Source organism: Barbatula barbatula, assembly GCF_947034865.1.
Source record: "Barbatula barbatula genome assembly, chromosome: 1".
Taxonomy (NCBI): domain Eukaryota; kingdom Metazoa; phylum Chordata; class Actinopteri; order Cypriniformes; family Nemacheilidae; genus Barbatula; species Barbatula barbatula.
The window spans coordinates 23413534-23431054 of record NC_136766.1 but is presented as its reverse complement, the minus strand read 5'-3'; the positions used below and the strand labels follow the sequence as shown (position 1 = coordinate 23431054).

The window sequence follows — 17521 nt, the reverse complement described above, 5'->3', positions numbered from 1 at the left end:
CAAGATAAGTGAATTCATTTTTAATAAGGCCACTTGTACATCTTATGTAATATGTACAATATATACAAAATGAACAGTATAAAGCCAAGACAGCAGTGTAAGGTCAAGGGTAAACATGTTAATACAAGAGGTAAACACATTTGGGTGACAACAGATGAGCTTTGCTCATTGTTGGTTTAAACCCAAGGAATACAACAGAAAAGCCATAAACAATAATGTGAGCTCATTGCAGATTGAATTGAAATGTTCAATCTGTGATGACACAAATATTACTATATATATATATATATATATATATATATATCACTTTACAATATCTAAATGCAGTTCATCCATGATGAACGTTACATGCATCAACCAGAATACACAAAACTAAATATATTACACGAATGTATATACAGTTATATTTACAACCGAAGCAGCATACAAACATCCATAACTGACATGAAATAACAACAGTCTATGGTAACTATTGAGCGTTCATGTAAAATATTGTAGGGTCTGATATTCTTCTAACCATAAGGGTCAAACAGTCAGGTATGGTTCCAATAGTTTTTTCACAATATCATCCTTGCGAGGGAGCTTATTCATAAACTCCTCAATGGCTTTAACCGATTCTTTAAATCCCCATGATTCAACAATCAAATTGACCAACTCATATCTGTCATTTGTTTCTTCAAGTTTAGATGCAGGAATGGGATCTCTGTTCGTACAGTTTCGCATTAAATGCTTGAGTTTCTTGAGATGGTCACAGCTGAGGTCTTCGATGATTTTACAAAGATCAGAGTTCCACTTTTTTTTGTCACGATGTGTGTTTCCTGGGGGACACACTATAAAAAATCTTTATGAAATCATCAAGTATTGAAATAGAAAGTAATACATACGTAATTTTTTTATACTATAAAATGTACAAATACATAAAATATTACTGTATCATGAACAAGATACTGTATATATATAATATTTATAGATGAAAGGAAACAAAAATGATCAGACAACGACATACTTGTTTATTGTGCACAACTAAATCTGACCCAAAAAAAAGTGTACCTTGTTTTGCTTTAAGAATTATCAACCGATTCCATGTTGTTTTTAAGGTCTTTTCTTTCCCCGTTATTTTACGTTGAATTTTAAGACTCAGTTGATTGACAGATTTATCTACAAAGACTTCATATGTAGGATGGTAATTACCAACATGCAGAGATTCAAATAAGCTTTCCTGAAAGATACAAAACATCTGTAACCATACATCAAAAAGAGAGCTTTCTAAGACATTTGCTTTACAATCCCAAACTCCACCACAGCCTTTACATTTACATTACATTGAGTCATTTAGCAGACACTTTTATCCAAAGCGACTTTCACAGAATCCAGGGAGCAATAAGCGATATGTCATACAAGCGATATGCCTTTGCAGTCAGATTTAGGAAAAAAGGTAGGAACATTTAGCATTGAAAATGTAAAGCAGCAGAAGATTGCCTGCATCCATTTTGGTTACTGTAACACAGCAGCGCACAGGCTTTTAGTGTAACGATACTGTTCAGAGACAAAGGGTTGAGGATCAGAATGCAGCTTTATTTGAAGACAAGAAACATAGATAGATGGTTGAAACAAAGGCAAACAGTCCATACACAAACACCAGGGCTAGTACACAGAGCAGCAAAGAAATCCAATTGACAGACCAAGATCAAAATCATTAAGTACTGGTTATAGTTATCATTATAGTCATAACGGTCCTTTACTCTTTAGTTTATTATTTATTTTTTATGGTACTGCTCTTCTGGTACTGAGATCTCTATCCATTATATACATTTTCTGTGGATATCTCTTTTTCCACAGTTAGCTTGAAGGTTACCTATATATCTGAATCCAGTTACCTTTGGTTGGATTCTTTGTGCATTTTTTGCGATCAGAGTGTACTTGGAATTTAACCATAGTTTGCAGTTAGAGCTGGTTTGGATGAACTGATAATCTTGTTGCTGTTCCTTTATCTGCCAACCAAACAAGAATGTGTGTGAAGTTTATTAAAAATGACACAGAACCTTGAAATACAGGGCCAGCATACCTCCAAGAGTGGAACACTGCTTGGCAATAGAAAAACCCATATTCTTTTCAGTTCACCAGAGATGTCAGGTTCCAGAAACAGCAGCACCTGCCCCCTGATCTTTTTGCAGTCCTGGTTATTCTCATCCACAATTCCGTAGAGAGATAACCGACAGACATTTACAGCTATATGCGTTTTAGTCATTTTAACTGGAGCCATGAATTCCAGTATGTTTTCGTGTGTATGGACAACAGAAAGATTTCCAATTGCATCAACTGTAAAAGAAATATGATTGAAGAATGAATAGACAAGAAGTTATTTTGGTATGGACTCTGGCGTGCCCACGTAGGGTTCACATGGTAAAGAGACGACACGTCCATACCCTCTATACTTTGCAAGGCTGTGCGTTCGGCTGTATGCGCACACTGGCGTACATGTTAAAAAAAGAAGCCAGGGGATCTCAACCTTATTGACTCCAAGGCCCCCCATATATTCAACAATCTCAATGCTCATTTTGTCTTATTGTAAATTGCTCGTCGTTCTGTGGCCCCTTTTGGGCTGCACCCCCCACCCCATCACACTTGACGTACTAGCTGATTGGTTCATGGATTGCAAGAATACTTAGCTATAAGCCTCCCAAAGAATCACTTAAAAAATAGAAAGAGTACAACAACATGCTGGAGTTACCTTGTGTTTCACAGTGTGGAAGGTGAAGTTCATCCATTTCTCCTGTAGGCATTTTGATATCATACAGAGGACCAGCAGGCACATAATTTGTTCCGCAGAGGAGACGCATATCCCAGTGAACCACATTGTACTCTACACATCCGGCTCTTTTTATTCCGAACACGAGTCCAGTTGCCCTGCACATGAAAAGGCCTCCTGTGCCGCACCCAAACCTGCAGCGTAAGAAAAGCCTTGTAACATTGTGGCATTCATAGGACGTGAATAGACAGGATGTGATCATAGAAGCAATGCATAGACCAATAGTATTTCCTACCTGTAGAAATTCTTGCCATTTTTCACTTCTAGTTCAGGATCAAACTGCTCCATATGATCTGGTCTCTGTGAAATGAGAGGATAATGTTTTACAATAAAGGTACATTGACGTAAATATTAACTTGATATGTGATGACATCCTTAGTTTTCTCTAATATGTTTATCAATTACAGAAGAATGTACTTTCGGTATGTCACAAGAGAAGAACAGTTGTAGTAGTGCTGGGCGGTATACCGGTTCATACAGAATACCGGTGTGTATTTTTGTTATTATATGAATTTTTAATATACCGCTGTACCGGTTTATGTAGCTTAAACAATGTGCGGCACACGGCGCAGCGCGACACCGCTTCAGTGGGCTTCCTTTTCACACAGGTCTTTCTGTGCCGCGGCACTACTGTATCATTATTTTTCTATATAAATTGAACGGACTCGTATGGATGATTTAAAAATATAATTTCCGGAAATCACGAAGCCCTTGTGACTGTGTAAATCACATGCATGTTTTAATAGTAAAATTGTTACTTTTTTGTATTCATCTATTCAGACAGATGGTATTAATCTCCGGGAGCACCAGTGCTACCCATAGATATGGTGCTACCAAAGTAAAGGTAATTTCTAGGTTTTTAAAATCTTTTTATATGCTTAAATATTAAGTATGCCATTTACCTTTGCAGGGGGATTGTTTACATTGTGTAGTTACAAGTTGTTTGTGAAATTTGCACAATAAAAGGTTCCGTATTTTGACTGCAACTGTCATGCATCCTGATTCCTGTCCTTCATCATGGGTCCCACCTCTTTATAAACACCATCATTTTGTGGGACTTACAGACCTGTATAATACTAGTGTGGCATTCTCTATAATATTCACTCACCATGACAGTATAAAAGGGCATTTAAAGTCAATCAACTGTAGGATTTCCTCTCTCAATCAGTATAAAATGTGGTAAAAAATACCGCCATGTAACAGAAACTGGTATAATTCTGGAAACTACAATTATATTAATTTATGGGCATACCGCCCAGTACTAAGTTGTACTCCATTCACTCTACATGAATGACCCATTTAAGTTTCCAAATGTGACATGGATCTGCACTTACTTTATTTGCATGTTCAAGGCTTTCGCATGTCTCACACTACCTATTACATGTTCCCATACCTTAGAAGTCATACGTGTTTCTTTCATCCTGCTTTGTGATCCAATATCTTTTGTCCTAAAACTGTTGGACTGTTGTGCATGTCTCATTGTACCAGCATGTAGGGTAACAAAACGTGCTTCCTCCATCAAGAGGCTAGTCTCTGTTATTTGGTTGTCACAAAGGCTGCAAAAAAAGATTTGATGAGAGTTTTGTGCTTTTAGAATGTAAATAGCATGAAATATAAGGTTACATCATAATCACCATATGGTCTTTGTGAAACTGTTTCCTTCTAAGGCACTGCACAGTCTCTGCACCCCTTTGTCAGTTATGTCATTGCCAGTAAGACTAAAAAACAGCATGGGTAAGACAATAAAAATGCTGCTTATTTATGAAAAGACTGAATAGAAAACTGCTCAGGTATACTCACTCTAGATTCATAATTTTGTTTAGGTGAGGAGCCAAAAGATCCAAGCATGCATCCGTGATTTGACAATGACTGAGATTAAGATCTGTAAGCTCCTCTGTGTAGTCCAAGACTAACTGCAGAGACTCACAGGTACGGTAGTTAAGTGGAGTATCACCGAGGTCTAGCTGTTTTCCAAGTGCTTTGGATAATAATGATGCCCATTTCAAAGACACAGCCATGGGGGAATTTAAAATCAAGGTCAGAAACTGGCAAAGAAGGCTTTTGTTCAAGCTGTTGAGACAGACATTTTTGCAAATGAATCACCTGTAGAAATGAAAGTAAATAATTCTACCATGCCAAATATTTGGAAACTTACCGAAGATGCACTTTGTGTAATATAGGGAACAGACATTCAAGTGCGGAATCATCTGCCTGGCAGTCATATAAAAATAATTCTGTGTGACAGACTGATGTTTCAATGACAGAGGAAATGGCTATGCAATCCATCACACTTAGAGAAAGAGGATCAGCATTCTCTTGACCAAAACGACCACTACTGATTGACGAATGACCCGAAAAGTCCAATTTGTAGTTTAGTGTGGTTAAGAGCGCAGACATGGAATAACCTTGTTTTTCCATCCCCTTAGAGACACGAAGGAAGTTTAACAGCATCTTTCTATCAATCCTGGTCGAATGAAAAGCAGTATTAGTAAAACGGTAAGTGTGAGTTGGAACAAAACAAAAAAACGTTAAGGTGTACATATTATCTTAAGCTGAACATATGAAGACCTGAGATCAGAAACTCTGTGCAGAAGTCTGACGATGTTTTCAGTCTCATTATTTGGTATGATAGAGTTCATAAGGTTGAGCTTAACTCCATCGCTGTAGTGCAGGGCAAAGCAGAGGGCTTTGCAGTCAGTGGAATCCAACTCTCTCATGGAAAGGTTTATCAGGTCGGCGGAAGCTCGCAATAACTTTGCAATAAGATGACCAGCCTTTTCCCGGTATATCTCTTTCAATGCAGACCTTACAAATCGTGCACTTATCCTGCATAGTTTGAAGAGAGTTTAGTGTTAAAGACACCATTAATGACAGAAGGTATTGCTTAAATTTAAATGTGCAGGTCTTGCCTCCTAAAGCGAACTGTGTCAAGTACAGTAAGAAGGGTCGGAATGTTTGTTAAATTAAATCTTCCCTCTGGAAGGTCAAGTGTCACTTGCTTCTTTGCAACCCGAATCAAATAATATAAAACATCCCAGGACAGACTACAAGGTGTTAAATCTCCATCAGTTTTTTCCAGAAACAGCTGTGTCAGATCCTCATCATGAGTATCATACACAAATTCTGCTAGTTGTTGCATAGTGTCCTCATGAAATCTGTTTTTCAAAATTAAAAATTTCAAATGCTATTACTACAAAACAATTACGGTGTAAAATGTGCCAGTTATTAAAACGGTACGGATTACAAGTTTCGCACTTACGTAATAGACAGCGGACCCTGATGGCTCAGGAGGCATATGAATAGGTGAGCCTTAATTTTAAACTGTGAAAGATCCAAGTTGTGCACGGTCCAGACCCTAAGAAGACTTGTCAGGCTACTTAATAGCTGGCAAAGAGCTCTCTCTGATAGATCAGAGCTGGACAAAACCACAGACAGCGTTTCCACAGTTATGGAATTTATTCCTGATCTAGGTGACTTAACCAGTCTTGCTAGTTTAGATGTTGCGATTTCGTTTATTCTGGGGAGAGAAACAAGAAGAGAGGAGCAATCTTTTAATGTATTCGAACATTATCGAATACACTAAAAAGTGATTGTATTGCCTTTTTATTTATAGCAAAAAATAACACCTTAGTGTCTGAAGCCTTTTGATATTTGAAAAAAGTAAAGAGGAGCCGTGACACAAGATGTCTTGAGGGAGAAGACTTAGAAAAACCTCTTCGTCATCCAGCAGTTTAAGAACACTGCCAATAGCCTGACATAAGCGACTTGGCAGCATCTCTGTCAACGAAATTCTAAAACCAAGCAGTCGTAACAGCTCAGTAACTTGGTTCGGGTTCCATCCGCTGTCAGTTGAGAGGATTCCACACACTGCCTGGAAAAACTCCTCAGCACAGCTGGCAGGGTTACGCATGAAATGGAAGTTACTATACAAAAATGTTAGTAACGTTTTGATCTAAAGCAAATCAACTCACCTAATGTTTGAAATAAAGGATAAACAATTTAGGAAACTCCTAAGTTCGTCCTTGTCGAATGAGCAGCTCCTGAGCTCCACATTTCTTTTGGCAGACTGAAGCTTCAGTAGTTTATTCAGAGCATTTGTATTCTTTAGTGTTAGTTGGTCCAGTATCCATACAGCTGGAGCAACGTTAAGAATAGGCTCCAATGCCGCCAATGCTGTTTTCCCTGATGAACTTTCACTTAGCTGGGTGAAGAGATCTAAAAAGAAGGCGCTCTGTGCATTTTCTGCCTCTTCAGCAAAGGGGAACGTTGAGTAACTACACGCTGCAGAAAGGCTCCTGAGTGCCTCCTCTCCACTTTCAGATGCGAGAATGAAAAGATCAGCAACAATCTTTACAATCTTATGGATTTCTTCAGGCTGTCTAAAAGCATCACGGAACCTGTAATATTTGGGATGAGTTTATATTGATACAAGAACTAGATTATTTTAAAACAGTACAGTTTTTATATATGTCATATTCACCTGATTTTTGTAACATACGGCATGCATCGAAGAAACTGTTTAAGTTCACCTTGCTCAAATGTGACATCTAATTCAGCTGGCTTTTTAATATTTAGAACGTTCATGGTCTGCAGGAGCAATGCTACGTTTGAAGGCTGTACAACCCATATACGTGGCAATGCATGAAACACAGGTTGCAAAACCGGACAACCATCCATGTTCCTAGCATGCGCATGCAGTTTCAGTACAAAAAACACACTGCTCTTTAAAGTTTTCTCTTTGTTCACTGCTGAGCACGGACAGTAGATCTCTTACACATCGTTGACCAGTCTTCATCTCATACATAGCTCCTTGAAGATAAAGCTCTGACTCTACAGCTAGCTTCATGTGATTGGGAGAAATTCTAGGAATTCCAGCACAAAGAACATGTATGAAGTTCATACAAAATTAAACATTGTGATCAGTGCTAAAAAGTGTTAACTGGTTTTACCTAATGGTTGCAATATTGGGAAGGCTCTTAAATATGGCCTGCTGCATAGATCTTGTTGCACAGCTTTGAGTTACATGCAGATGAAGATGAACATTCTTGGATCTCTTCCGCATAAGGACTTCACCTATTGCTTGAATCACTTTCTGGTCTTGATTTTCATGCACAGTAAGATGCATTTCAGAGCTGAATAATTGAAGCAGAGTCTCAAAATCAGAAAACCGTCCGTGTTCAAGAGCCACTTTCCACATCTGAGACTGCAACTTGCTTGTTGTCCTGGTAATAAAAAAAATTTCAATACTTTCATCATAGGCAAACACATAAATGTCTATTACAGACAAACCATATACCTAAGAGATTTGAGATATGTCAATGAGCCTAGAATAAATTTTAAGCCGGGGTCAGAAACGTGACAATCCGTGAGGTCCAGATTAACAGTGTGCTTCTTAGAATGCCTGACCACATAGGATAGGACACACCACTGATGAGGATCAAGTGTCCCTTGTTCCTGTAAATCAATTTCATTCTGAATCTTTTGCAGAAAGAGACAGCATGCTTCAGAAGACTGATACTCATAAAGACATCGGCACACAAAAAGGATATTGTCAGGTTCCACATGCTGCTCACAATCTCCTTGCTGGTTCAGTTCATCAGTGTAAAGGAAAGTGTCTACAATCTTCTGAAAGTACTTGGCACGTGTTGCGTGGATTTGTTTTACTGGCACCAAAACACTTTATTAACTCCACCAGTTTATCGGACAGAAGTCCAGACAGAAATGGAATGATATATTTGAGGTATTTTCCTTCTTCCTCGCTGCGACATTGATCCAGCACATAAGGTATGTTGTCAGGATTCAGAATGAGAAAGAGAGCTGCCCAAAAACTCTTGCATTGTATTGTGAAGGAATGCGGACACCTTAGAAGAGGTAGAAGGCTTGTTCGTGGACTGCATTGTTGTCAAGAAAGCATTTTGTACAGATCTGTCTTTATGGTCAATATCTGTCAGGTTCACTTGCTTTGCTTGCATTGCTTGATATGAGGCGACAGCTAAGTACGCAATCTCTTTCTTGTTGTCTGTGATGTACTTTATCCAGGTGCTCCACATTTGGGTCCCCATGCTGTTTCATGCAAAAACGAAAAATCCGAACATACATCTCAGTTATGGTAAATGGGTTATTTCTGGCTTCATCTGGACTTATTGATATGCAGGCTGTTACTATGAAAGCATACAGTGGCACAGAGCACAAACTAAATAGCTCTGGGTTGTCCAAAGCACAGACACCTGAATCAGCCTCTGTCCCCAACATCCATTTGAAGTATTCATGGATGGATTCATGATTGAAGCCCAGAACGTCAACTCGATAAGATGACCAGTCTGACAGGTAACCTGAATCCTCAGCTTCAGGTCTGCAAGTGGTCAAAAATCTTTGCAATCGTTTAAAAGTTCTTTATCCATGAGCCGTTTTATCACTGCGTTTCCAATTACATCCATGATGCCATCAAAGATTAGGACAACATTCTCTGAATTGCTCTCAATATTTTGAAGCACTTGTTCTGATGAATCATTTGGGGATATGTAGTTGTGGATAAGGTCCTTCAAGGTCTGAGGAAACGGAGACTGGGAAAACATTCTCATCAGTGGCTCATCGAAATAAAACATATACTTGTAATTCACTTGAATGCTTTTCTCTTCTGTCCAGAGCCTAAGAATCTCCAGTGCAACTGTTGTCTTTCCCATTCCAGGTTTTCCCACAAGCAGAATGCTTTTCTCATCATTCATTACTAACTGTTTAGGTGAAAACATTTTCTTGTTTGTTGGAATGCAGACCTTCAGTTTTTTCCAGCGACTTTTCTGCGCCTTTTTAATTTTAAACTTTGAAACAGCACCATAATCTGTGTCCAGAACAAGCGGTATGTATTTAAAGGTCTTTCGTTGCGGCTCATTTTTCAAGAAGTTCATGGTTTGCTTCCATTTTTCATCCAGTATTTGTCTTGCTTTTAGCCTCAAAAGGCCTTGGTATATCGTACAAGGATCTGAGTCTGAAAAAGAAACGTTGTTGTAAAAATGTCCTGGAGATCAAAAACACGTGCCCACAGCTCAACTGTGCCACACTGGCAAACTGTTTTCTAAATTTCATATATTTCCATTAGCCAGACATAAATTATCAAAAAGAATAGATATTTAGTTTGCCACACCCTGAAACTTTCAAAGTAGCAAATTACAATTACTTGTTAAACTAATTGTCTGAATCAACTGCATTAAGATATTAACAACATTCCTGTGTTCGGTTACCCACCTGATTTGTTAGCATTTTGAAATTGTGCCTCATCCTGGAAGGAAAAGCAGCTAATCCAGTAATGTAAATCTGGATTCGTTAATCCAGGTCTTGGAAAGACATCAAATCTTTTTTTGTCGAGAATTTTTAAAAATGTGTGACATGCTTCTTCTCCTTTAGAAAAAACGATGTCGAGCAAAATATCCCACCTATTTGCTGCAGAGTTAACTGAATCCTTCTCGTCATTTATAAAAAAATTGCATTGATCCAAGCCTTCCATTACAGGATCATAATTCAGGGGGTTTGAAGTTAGTAAAGTCCGACCCTTTCTTAGGAACTCCTCAGCAGACTGCAGGGTGCTCGCCATCCTCAGGATTCTGTTCTGCCTCTATCCTAATCAAATTCTGAGAGATAAGAGAGGAACAGAAAGAAGAAAAAGTGTTTGGAATCATGTAGTGTATTTTAATCTAAGAGTCCAGCCTCAATTCCATAATATTGCATAAAAACAACAATCAGGAGGGTTTCTGGAGTCTGGTAACAAAGAATTAGATTTTACATTTTACATGCAAAGTGGTCCCCATCTGAAATACATTTCCTCACTCACACACACTATCATATCCATATCGTCGAGTTTTTCAAAGAGAATGTGTACATTCTGCATTACCTCTACTGCCCTGCGAGAGTGAAGCTTTGCAGTCTTTGCGCATTACCGCTTCTCAATTTTGTTTAGTGAACAGAAGGAAGAAAGCAGCACATTCACTTCAGACTACAGTGATGTGTCAATGAGAAACCCACGAATAAAACAGTGTTTCCAAGAACTATTCACCATTGATTATGAGAGTTACGACACTCACATAGACCTTCAAAGGAAGAATGGAATGCAGAAGTAACTCGCGTCATGGAGCATCTGATAAAATAACTGCACGTTTCAACATGCTGTCAGGTACTTCATCAGAACTTGTCTGTGCAAAGCAAGGAAGTTTGAAGGAGAGATGATGAGTATAAGGGGGGTAAGACTTGATAAACAAACTACTGTACATCCCTAGCCAGTCAGGTCCCAGACATTAGAGGAAAATGTCAGAGGAAAACCTTTGCCAAGTCTGTAAAATTGCAAGGTTGCTTTGGAAAGAAATGTGTTATAATTTCAGAAATTTAATTTAATTTCTAGCTCTAGTTTAGGACATAACATAAGAGTTGGGAGTACCTATGGCTGAGATAACTACAGTATGTGTTATTATAGATAGAAAAAAATTAGCTTTGTTTGGACATGGCTGTTAAACCAGAAAATAAAGATTTTTCAAAGACAATATATGCTCTTTATATAAATTGGAGCCATAACACGACTGGTTTCTTGAAATATTGTAATTCCAAATTCTTGTAAATATGTAATTATTCATTGTTATCATTGTGTAATGATTCAGATGTGCAAGAAAACATTCTCTCTGCTTTCATTATTTCCATATAGTGCATGCAAACATGTTAATAAAGTTTGTTAAGTATGATACTTCAATATTTTTGAATACATAAATGTTTACCTTACCTAGTATAAGTGATGTAAGCAAGGGAAGTTTTTATAGTGCATTGTGTTGCAAGTGATAGAAAAAGTCACAGGGCCTGTGCCCCAGTAGAAATTTAGGTCTAGCAACACCCCTGGGAGTGTCTATTAACATTAAGTACAAATAGCCCGGCTTGTTGGCAAAAGTATAATGTTGATGCCATTTCAAACAGCATAGGTGTAAAGTCTGTATAGCTTGGCACTGGAGACCTCTCGCTGAACAAGCTCTTTTACTTTTTCTATCACATTCTATCACAAGGCATTTGTTTTCAATCAAATTAATTTAAGACTTAAAAATGTATTTTTCATCATAAAGTTTAGGTTTAGGGTAATGTTATGGGTAAATAATTTTTATAAATATAATGATTTATACACTGTTCTTACTGCATAATGTTTAATCATTAGTTATATAATTTATTAATTCAGTGGAGCGTCACTAAACTCGACCTACTTCGTGGTGATCGGTAATATCAGCCATCAGAGTGTGCATTATTCTGCACTCCGAATTTGTACCGGAAGTAGTGAACCATCCGGGAATCTTTGGAATATTATTTTCAACATACTACGATTTAGGACATACAAATTTTACTTTCGAATACTATAAGGACGGATAGTATGCGGATTGAAATGCAGGGTTGGACTTTGGAGCGATGGAACCGGAAGTCTTTAAATGGTAACTCGCTTTCGGGTTTTTCATAGAAACATACGTCACATACTCTGAGCCTCCTTATTGGCTCCCTGAACAACGTAACCACACAGCAGCTAGATCGAGTGTCGTCACTCTCATTTTCAAAGGCTATGCTAATCACTTATTGTCCTTGTTTGAGCCTTTTTTACATACAGTATATGACTTTATTCAGTGGTCCCTGGAGAAGTGGGTATACTGTTAATTTATGCCCCTATTTTTAAGCAACTGAAATCTGGTCATAAGCACATGTCGGAACCAGAGGCCTTTTCTTTTGCAGCCTGATTTGATTTTAAGCATATGCTGCATTCATCTTTCCCTCGATCCTGACTAGTCTCTTAGTTCCTGCCGCTGAAAAACATCCCCACAGCATGATGCTGCCACCACCATGCTTCCCTGTAGGGATGGTATTGGCCAGGTGATGAGCGGTGCCTGGTTTCCTCCAGACCTGACGCTTGCTGATCTCAGACCAGTGAATTTTGTTTCTAATGGTCTAAGAGTCCATAAGGTGCCTTTTGGCAAACTCTAGGCAGGCTGTCATGTGCCTTTTACTGAGGAGTGGCTTCCGTCTGGCCATACAGGCCTGATTGGAGGAGTGCTGCAGAGATGCTTGTTCTTCTGGAAGGTTCTCCTCTCTCCACAGATACATGCTGAAGGTCTGTCAGAGTGACCATCGGGTTCTTCGACACCTCCCTGACTAAGGCCCTTCACCCTCGATCGCTCAGTTTGGCCGGGCGGCCAGCTCTAGTCAGAGACCTGATTGTTCCAAGCTTCTTCCATTTACGGCTGATGGAGGCCACTGTGCTCATTGGGACCTTCAATGTTGCAGAAATGTTTCCGTACCCTTCCCCAGATCTGTGCCTCGATACAATCCTGTCTCAGCGGTCTACAGACAATTCCTTTGACCTCATGGCTTGGTTTGTACTCTGACATGCACTGTAAACTGTGGGACCTTATTTAGACAGGTGTGTGCCTTTCCAAATCATGTCCAATCAACTGAATTTACCACAGGTGGACTCCAATCGAGTTGTAGAAACATCAAGGAAGATCAGGAAGCAAAATGCACCAGAGCTCAATTTTGAGTGTCATGGCAAAGGCTGTGAATACTTATGTACATGTGCTTTTCTTATTTTTAATAAATTTGCAAAGATTTGAAACAAACTTCTTTCACGTTGTCATTATGGGGTATTGTTTGTCGAATTTTGAGGTAAGTAATTAATTGAATCCATTTTGGAATAAGGCTTTAACATGACAAAATGTGGAAAAAGTGAAGCGCTGTGAAAACTTTCCGGATCCACTGTATGATCCAGAATCGGACCCTGAGTCTGTAGTAGAACAAGAACCACAGCAGCAATGACTACAGATGGACAGCTCTACATGGTAAACATTGTTATTCCTCGTGAGCTTTGCCGCTATTTTAAAATCATGTAACTTCCGCTCGCTCTCTGATTCCTTCATGGGCGTGCTGTTCCAGGAGAATGGCCTTAATAAATCCTTAGGATCCTTGTTTCGAAACACGGATCAAGACTTATAAAAAACTTTCTGAAACAGGCTGTAGTGCTGGCGGAGAGTATCGAGCAGTGAAATACTACGTCATGCGTCCAACTAGTTTTTTATAAAGTTGACCATGTTGAGCTTGAGGACCCAGCACAGAAACAGTATAAAGGCACAATGGATGTAATAACATGTTAGGCCTCATTTAAATAAACTCTCAAACCAATATTAGCAGTTTAATGTACTGACTGGTGTGTAATTTTAAGTGGTCGAGTTTGCTTACTATTACATACATTGTTGTTTGCCAACAGACAAAGAAAAATAACAAGTAAATAAGAACAGTTTTATTGTGCATTTGGCTGTAATATGTTTTGATAACATACAGTAGCCTATATAGTAGAGAAGTGAAGCAGACCTGGGGGCGTATTACAGAAAGATTGTAACTTGAAAATCTTATCCTATCTGTTCGGTAACCATGTTAATTTCAATAAGGACCTCATTTAGGACAAACGCTATTACAGAACAGCACTTCCTAAGTGCATAATCTTATTTTAACTACAGATAGGAAAGGTGTATTACAGAAGCGTCTTAATTTGACAAATAATCCTATAAACGGTCTTAACTTTAGGATAATCCCACAGCTGTGTTAACTAGGGTGGTCACGATTATGACATTAGGTTGACGGTTAATTTGTCAGGATCTCGGGGAGAGATCTTACCGAAGAACCCAAATGCAGGCATACACAAGGATGAAGGGGTTAACAAGGGATTTAATTTAACAAAACAGGAACAAAAAAAAACACCCATGATGGGGGAAAACACTGACAAAACTAATAATCCAAAACTGAAAACAAGAAACAAAAACTTCCCACGATGGGGCAAAAACAGGCAGGATAAACAAAACACAACGACTAGGATATATACGAAAACGTAATCTCAATGCACGGCAGGCAATGCAAGGCAATGCCTGCCTGTCATGATCCTGCCACTAGACTAGGAAAACAAGACATGAGAAGGCAGGATCCTGACATAATTGTCCATTCAATTATTGCGATTATGGCCATTCATTGTCTGTTTTAAGACTTTGACACTATAAATATTAATGACAATTCATTTATTAAACATATTAAACATACTAAAATATACGTTAGAAATGTGAACATTTTGTGAACAACTAATATTATTTACTATACGGTGACCTTAACAGAGAAGACTGTCTTGAGCACTGCAAATAGATATGAGGGTTCTGCTTTGTAGATGCAGCAAGTCTAAAAAGAAAACAAAGCAACACAATACTTACAAAGCTTGTGCTACAAAGCACAATACTTACAACTCAAATGATGGAGAAATGTCATTGGAACGTAAAAGTGAGTGTAGATCAAGGACAGTGGATGTTAAATTCAACAGATCACCCTTGTTTTCTTAGGATTCAAAATAATTGCGGTTCTCTGAAATAATTGCGATGACGTCAAATACTTGTGACCCTAGTCCTAACTAAAAACGAACAGACAAAAACACTCAAAATGAAATCTGCCTTGCCTGTAGTCTGCTTTCTTATTTGTTTCGCTTGCAAGGGTGGTAGACTTTTCTTCAGTCTCGGCTGTACGGTCAATGCCGGACACTGACACATTATCGGCCCAGTCCCTGTCTCAGTGAGGGATCGAGCGAAGGTGAAAACTTACCAATTAGTGTCGGCTTTGCCTATCCTACCAAACTTATTCAAGTTTCTATTCACGCCGGTGAATTGTTTTTACATTTTGTTTACCTCATCAGCAGAGCTCACGCAGGGTCGGTTGCTTGTTAACAAACCTGAAAGTGGATTGCCGAGCTTGAGAAAAGATAGCATTTTGTGATATGAATCCCAATGAAGTTAAGATTTGCTTGTGTAATTCGAATTTGTGAAAAATCCTCATTAAACGTATCATATTTAAGACCTAAGATAAAGCTAATATGCCCCATGGGGCCGTTTAAATAAACTGCTTAGACTAGTCTTGGTTAGTCATCCATTATTTTCCCTTTAAGACAAGAACAGTCACATAAAAAGGTAGATTGATCAAATTAAAATCTAAAAAGGAATCATTTTTAGTCCTATAATTGCAGTCAGATTTGTTCTTAACTTCAATACAATCCAACTTTATTTTATTAAGCGCTTTACACAACCAGAGAATAAATAAGACATTAATAAAAGACCTAGCAGCTCGCACGATGTGCACAGTTACACATATAATACAACATTAACATTTTAAAGACAAAAAAACATGAAAAATAAAATCCGCGATAAGCAATCCCAAATAAATAATAATAACTTGGCGGCTACGCGTTTATGCAATTGGCCCCTGTGCGATCGCAACCAGTTTACAGCACATTTGAATTTCGACCTTACGACCAATAATAGGCCTTTTTCACGCTTCCGGGTGTTGACTTCCGCATCACGCAGGCTAAATGGTGTTCCTGTATCCAATTCTAACAGCAGTGTCTGGATTAAATGTCGAATTCGTATGAATAATGTAAACAAGCTTAATACCTTATTACCGCCTGTTTAAAGTTAAGATTGAATAACACCTTGCTAGAGGGGGCTCTTGTGTTTTGGTCTTAAGGTCTGTACTGTTAACAGGACACAGCCCCCTGAGGCAGGTACTTGCTGATCTTAACTAATGAACTGCCTATAATAAATCCAGTGATGATGTTCTCGGTCTCATTTTATTCTTTATGTCTGTCTTTTGGTTTGGTTCTGCATTATTACGTTTTGTACAATTTAAGCTTGAACATTTTGTTATCATGAATGAACAAAGAACCGTATTTTAATTACAATATAAAAAGAAACCACCACATCGGTTTACGATTTCGTATTTACTAACGAGTTACACCATGTTAACAGTGTACCAGCATTTTAAAGTCATGTCTTATAATACAGTGAGGAGATCACGTTTAAATAGGGTGTAAACTCAAAACACTTCAATGAATATTAGCAGTCATACAAAACAGATAAACGCACACATATTAACTTTTATGTTTAATAAAAAAAACGCAAACAAGACAGTAGCTACAGATAAGTAGCTTTAAATGACACAGACATTCTATAACAATGGTATTTCATTGCTTTATCTTGCGGTGACGTACTTTCGATTCATGTGAAAGATAGGCTACTCCGAACTGTATTTTAAATATCTAAATATTTGTATCAAAATTAATAATAGTAAACTACATTTGCAGCGGCAATTTGTGCCTTAAACGAGTAGATTCTTATGTACAGAAGTCAACATTTAGCATTTAATTGGCGTATGCTAGACATGAATTTATTTAACATACCTCAAACCGCCAAGCTGTTTTCAAGGCATCATTTTGGTCGCCAATTGGTTCATCATCAATAAACACGTGGGCAAAGAACCGGTGCTGTACACTAAAAAACACACATTTTATATATCGAAGCTCCGGGGCTGTGTTTAGGTAAGCCGCTTTCATTTTCGGAAAGGGCGGGCAAATAAATCTGTATGCTTTCGGTGCTATACGTTGTGTAAGTTTAGTTTCACTTTGAGTAGCCTATAGTCCCAGACTAAAATAAATGTTCATGCACTGACATATCTTAAAAATACTATCAGTACCATTGTTTTGTCTCAAAATGCACAACAGTAATGTTTGTTTGCGAGAACTACTTAAGTTACTTTCTTAGACCAAAGGAAGAACGTAGCTGCTCTGTTGACAATAAAACGACGTTTACAAATGATAATATCTCAAGAAATCATACATGCATTCCAATA

General features: G+C 38.2%; 1 protein-coding gene across 4 annotated transcripts; it reads right to left on the bottom strand.

The window, feature by feature from the left end:
* Positions 1–6: 6 nt before the first annotated feature.
* On the bottom strand, positions 7–17229 carry LOC306895353 (uncharacterized protein). Of its 4 annotated transcripts, XM_079458561.1 has the most exons (20): positions 17073–17229; positions 10052–10434; positions 8106–9794; positions 7759–8031; positions 7290–7671; positions 6781–7206; positions 6436–6702; positions 6069–6326; positions 5719–5964; positions 5378–5635; positions 4965–5273; positions 4610–4879; positions 4444–4527; positions 4203–4365; positions 3045–3109; positions 2732–2943; positions 2066–2319; positions 1878–1991; positions 1051–1219; positions 7–830 (listed from the first exon to the last, which is right to left on the bottom strand). In XM_079458561.1, exons 5-20 carry the CDS (start codon positions 7484–7486, stop codon positions 526–528), a joined length of 3597 nt encoding a protein of 1198 aa, XP_079314687.1. In that variant the 5' UTR covers positions 7487–7671; positions 7759–8031; positions 8106–9794; positions 10052–10434; positions 17073–17229; the 3' UTR covers positions 7–525. The 4 variants fall into 4 exon arrangements, 2 of the variants coding, with proteins under 2 accessions (XP_079314687.1, XP_079314688.1); XR_013786787.1 differs by lacking the exons at positions 10052–10434; positions 17073–17229 and having other exon boundaries at positions 8–830; positions 1856–1991; positions 8106–8647; XM_079458562.1 differs by lacking the exons at positions 10052–10434; positions 17073–17229 and having other exon boundaries at positions 710–841; positions 8106–8647.
* Positions 17230–17521: the final 292 nt, after the last annotated feature.

What these genes read in the sequence shown, in the direction of transcription:
- LOC306895353 (XM_079458561.1), bottom strand. Translation starts at nt 7,486, where the DNA reads ATGGATGGTTGTCCGGTTTTGCAACCTGTGTTTCATGCATTGCCACGT. An exon ending in CAGGGTCCGCTGTCTATTAC is followed by an intron (nt 5,965 to 6,068) that starts GTAAGTGCGAAA and finishes TTTGAAAAACAG; the next exon opens with ATTTCATGAGGACACTATGC. An exon ending in CACAGAGTTTCTGATCTCAG is followed by an intron (nt 5,274 to 5,377) that starts GTCTTCATATGT and finishes TCATTCGACCAG; the next exon opens with GATTGATAGAAAGATGCTGT.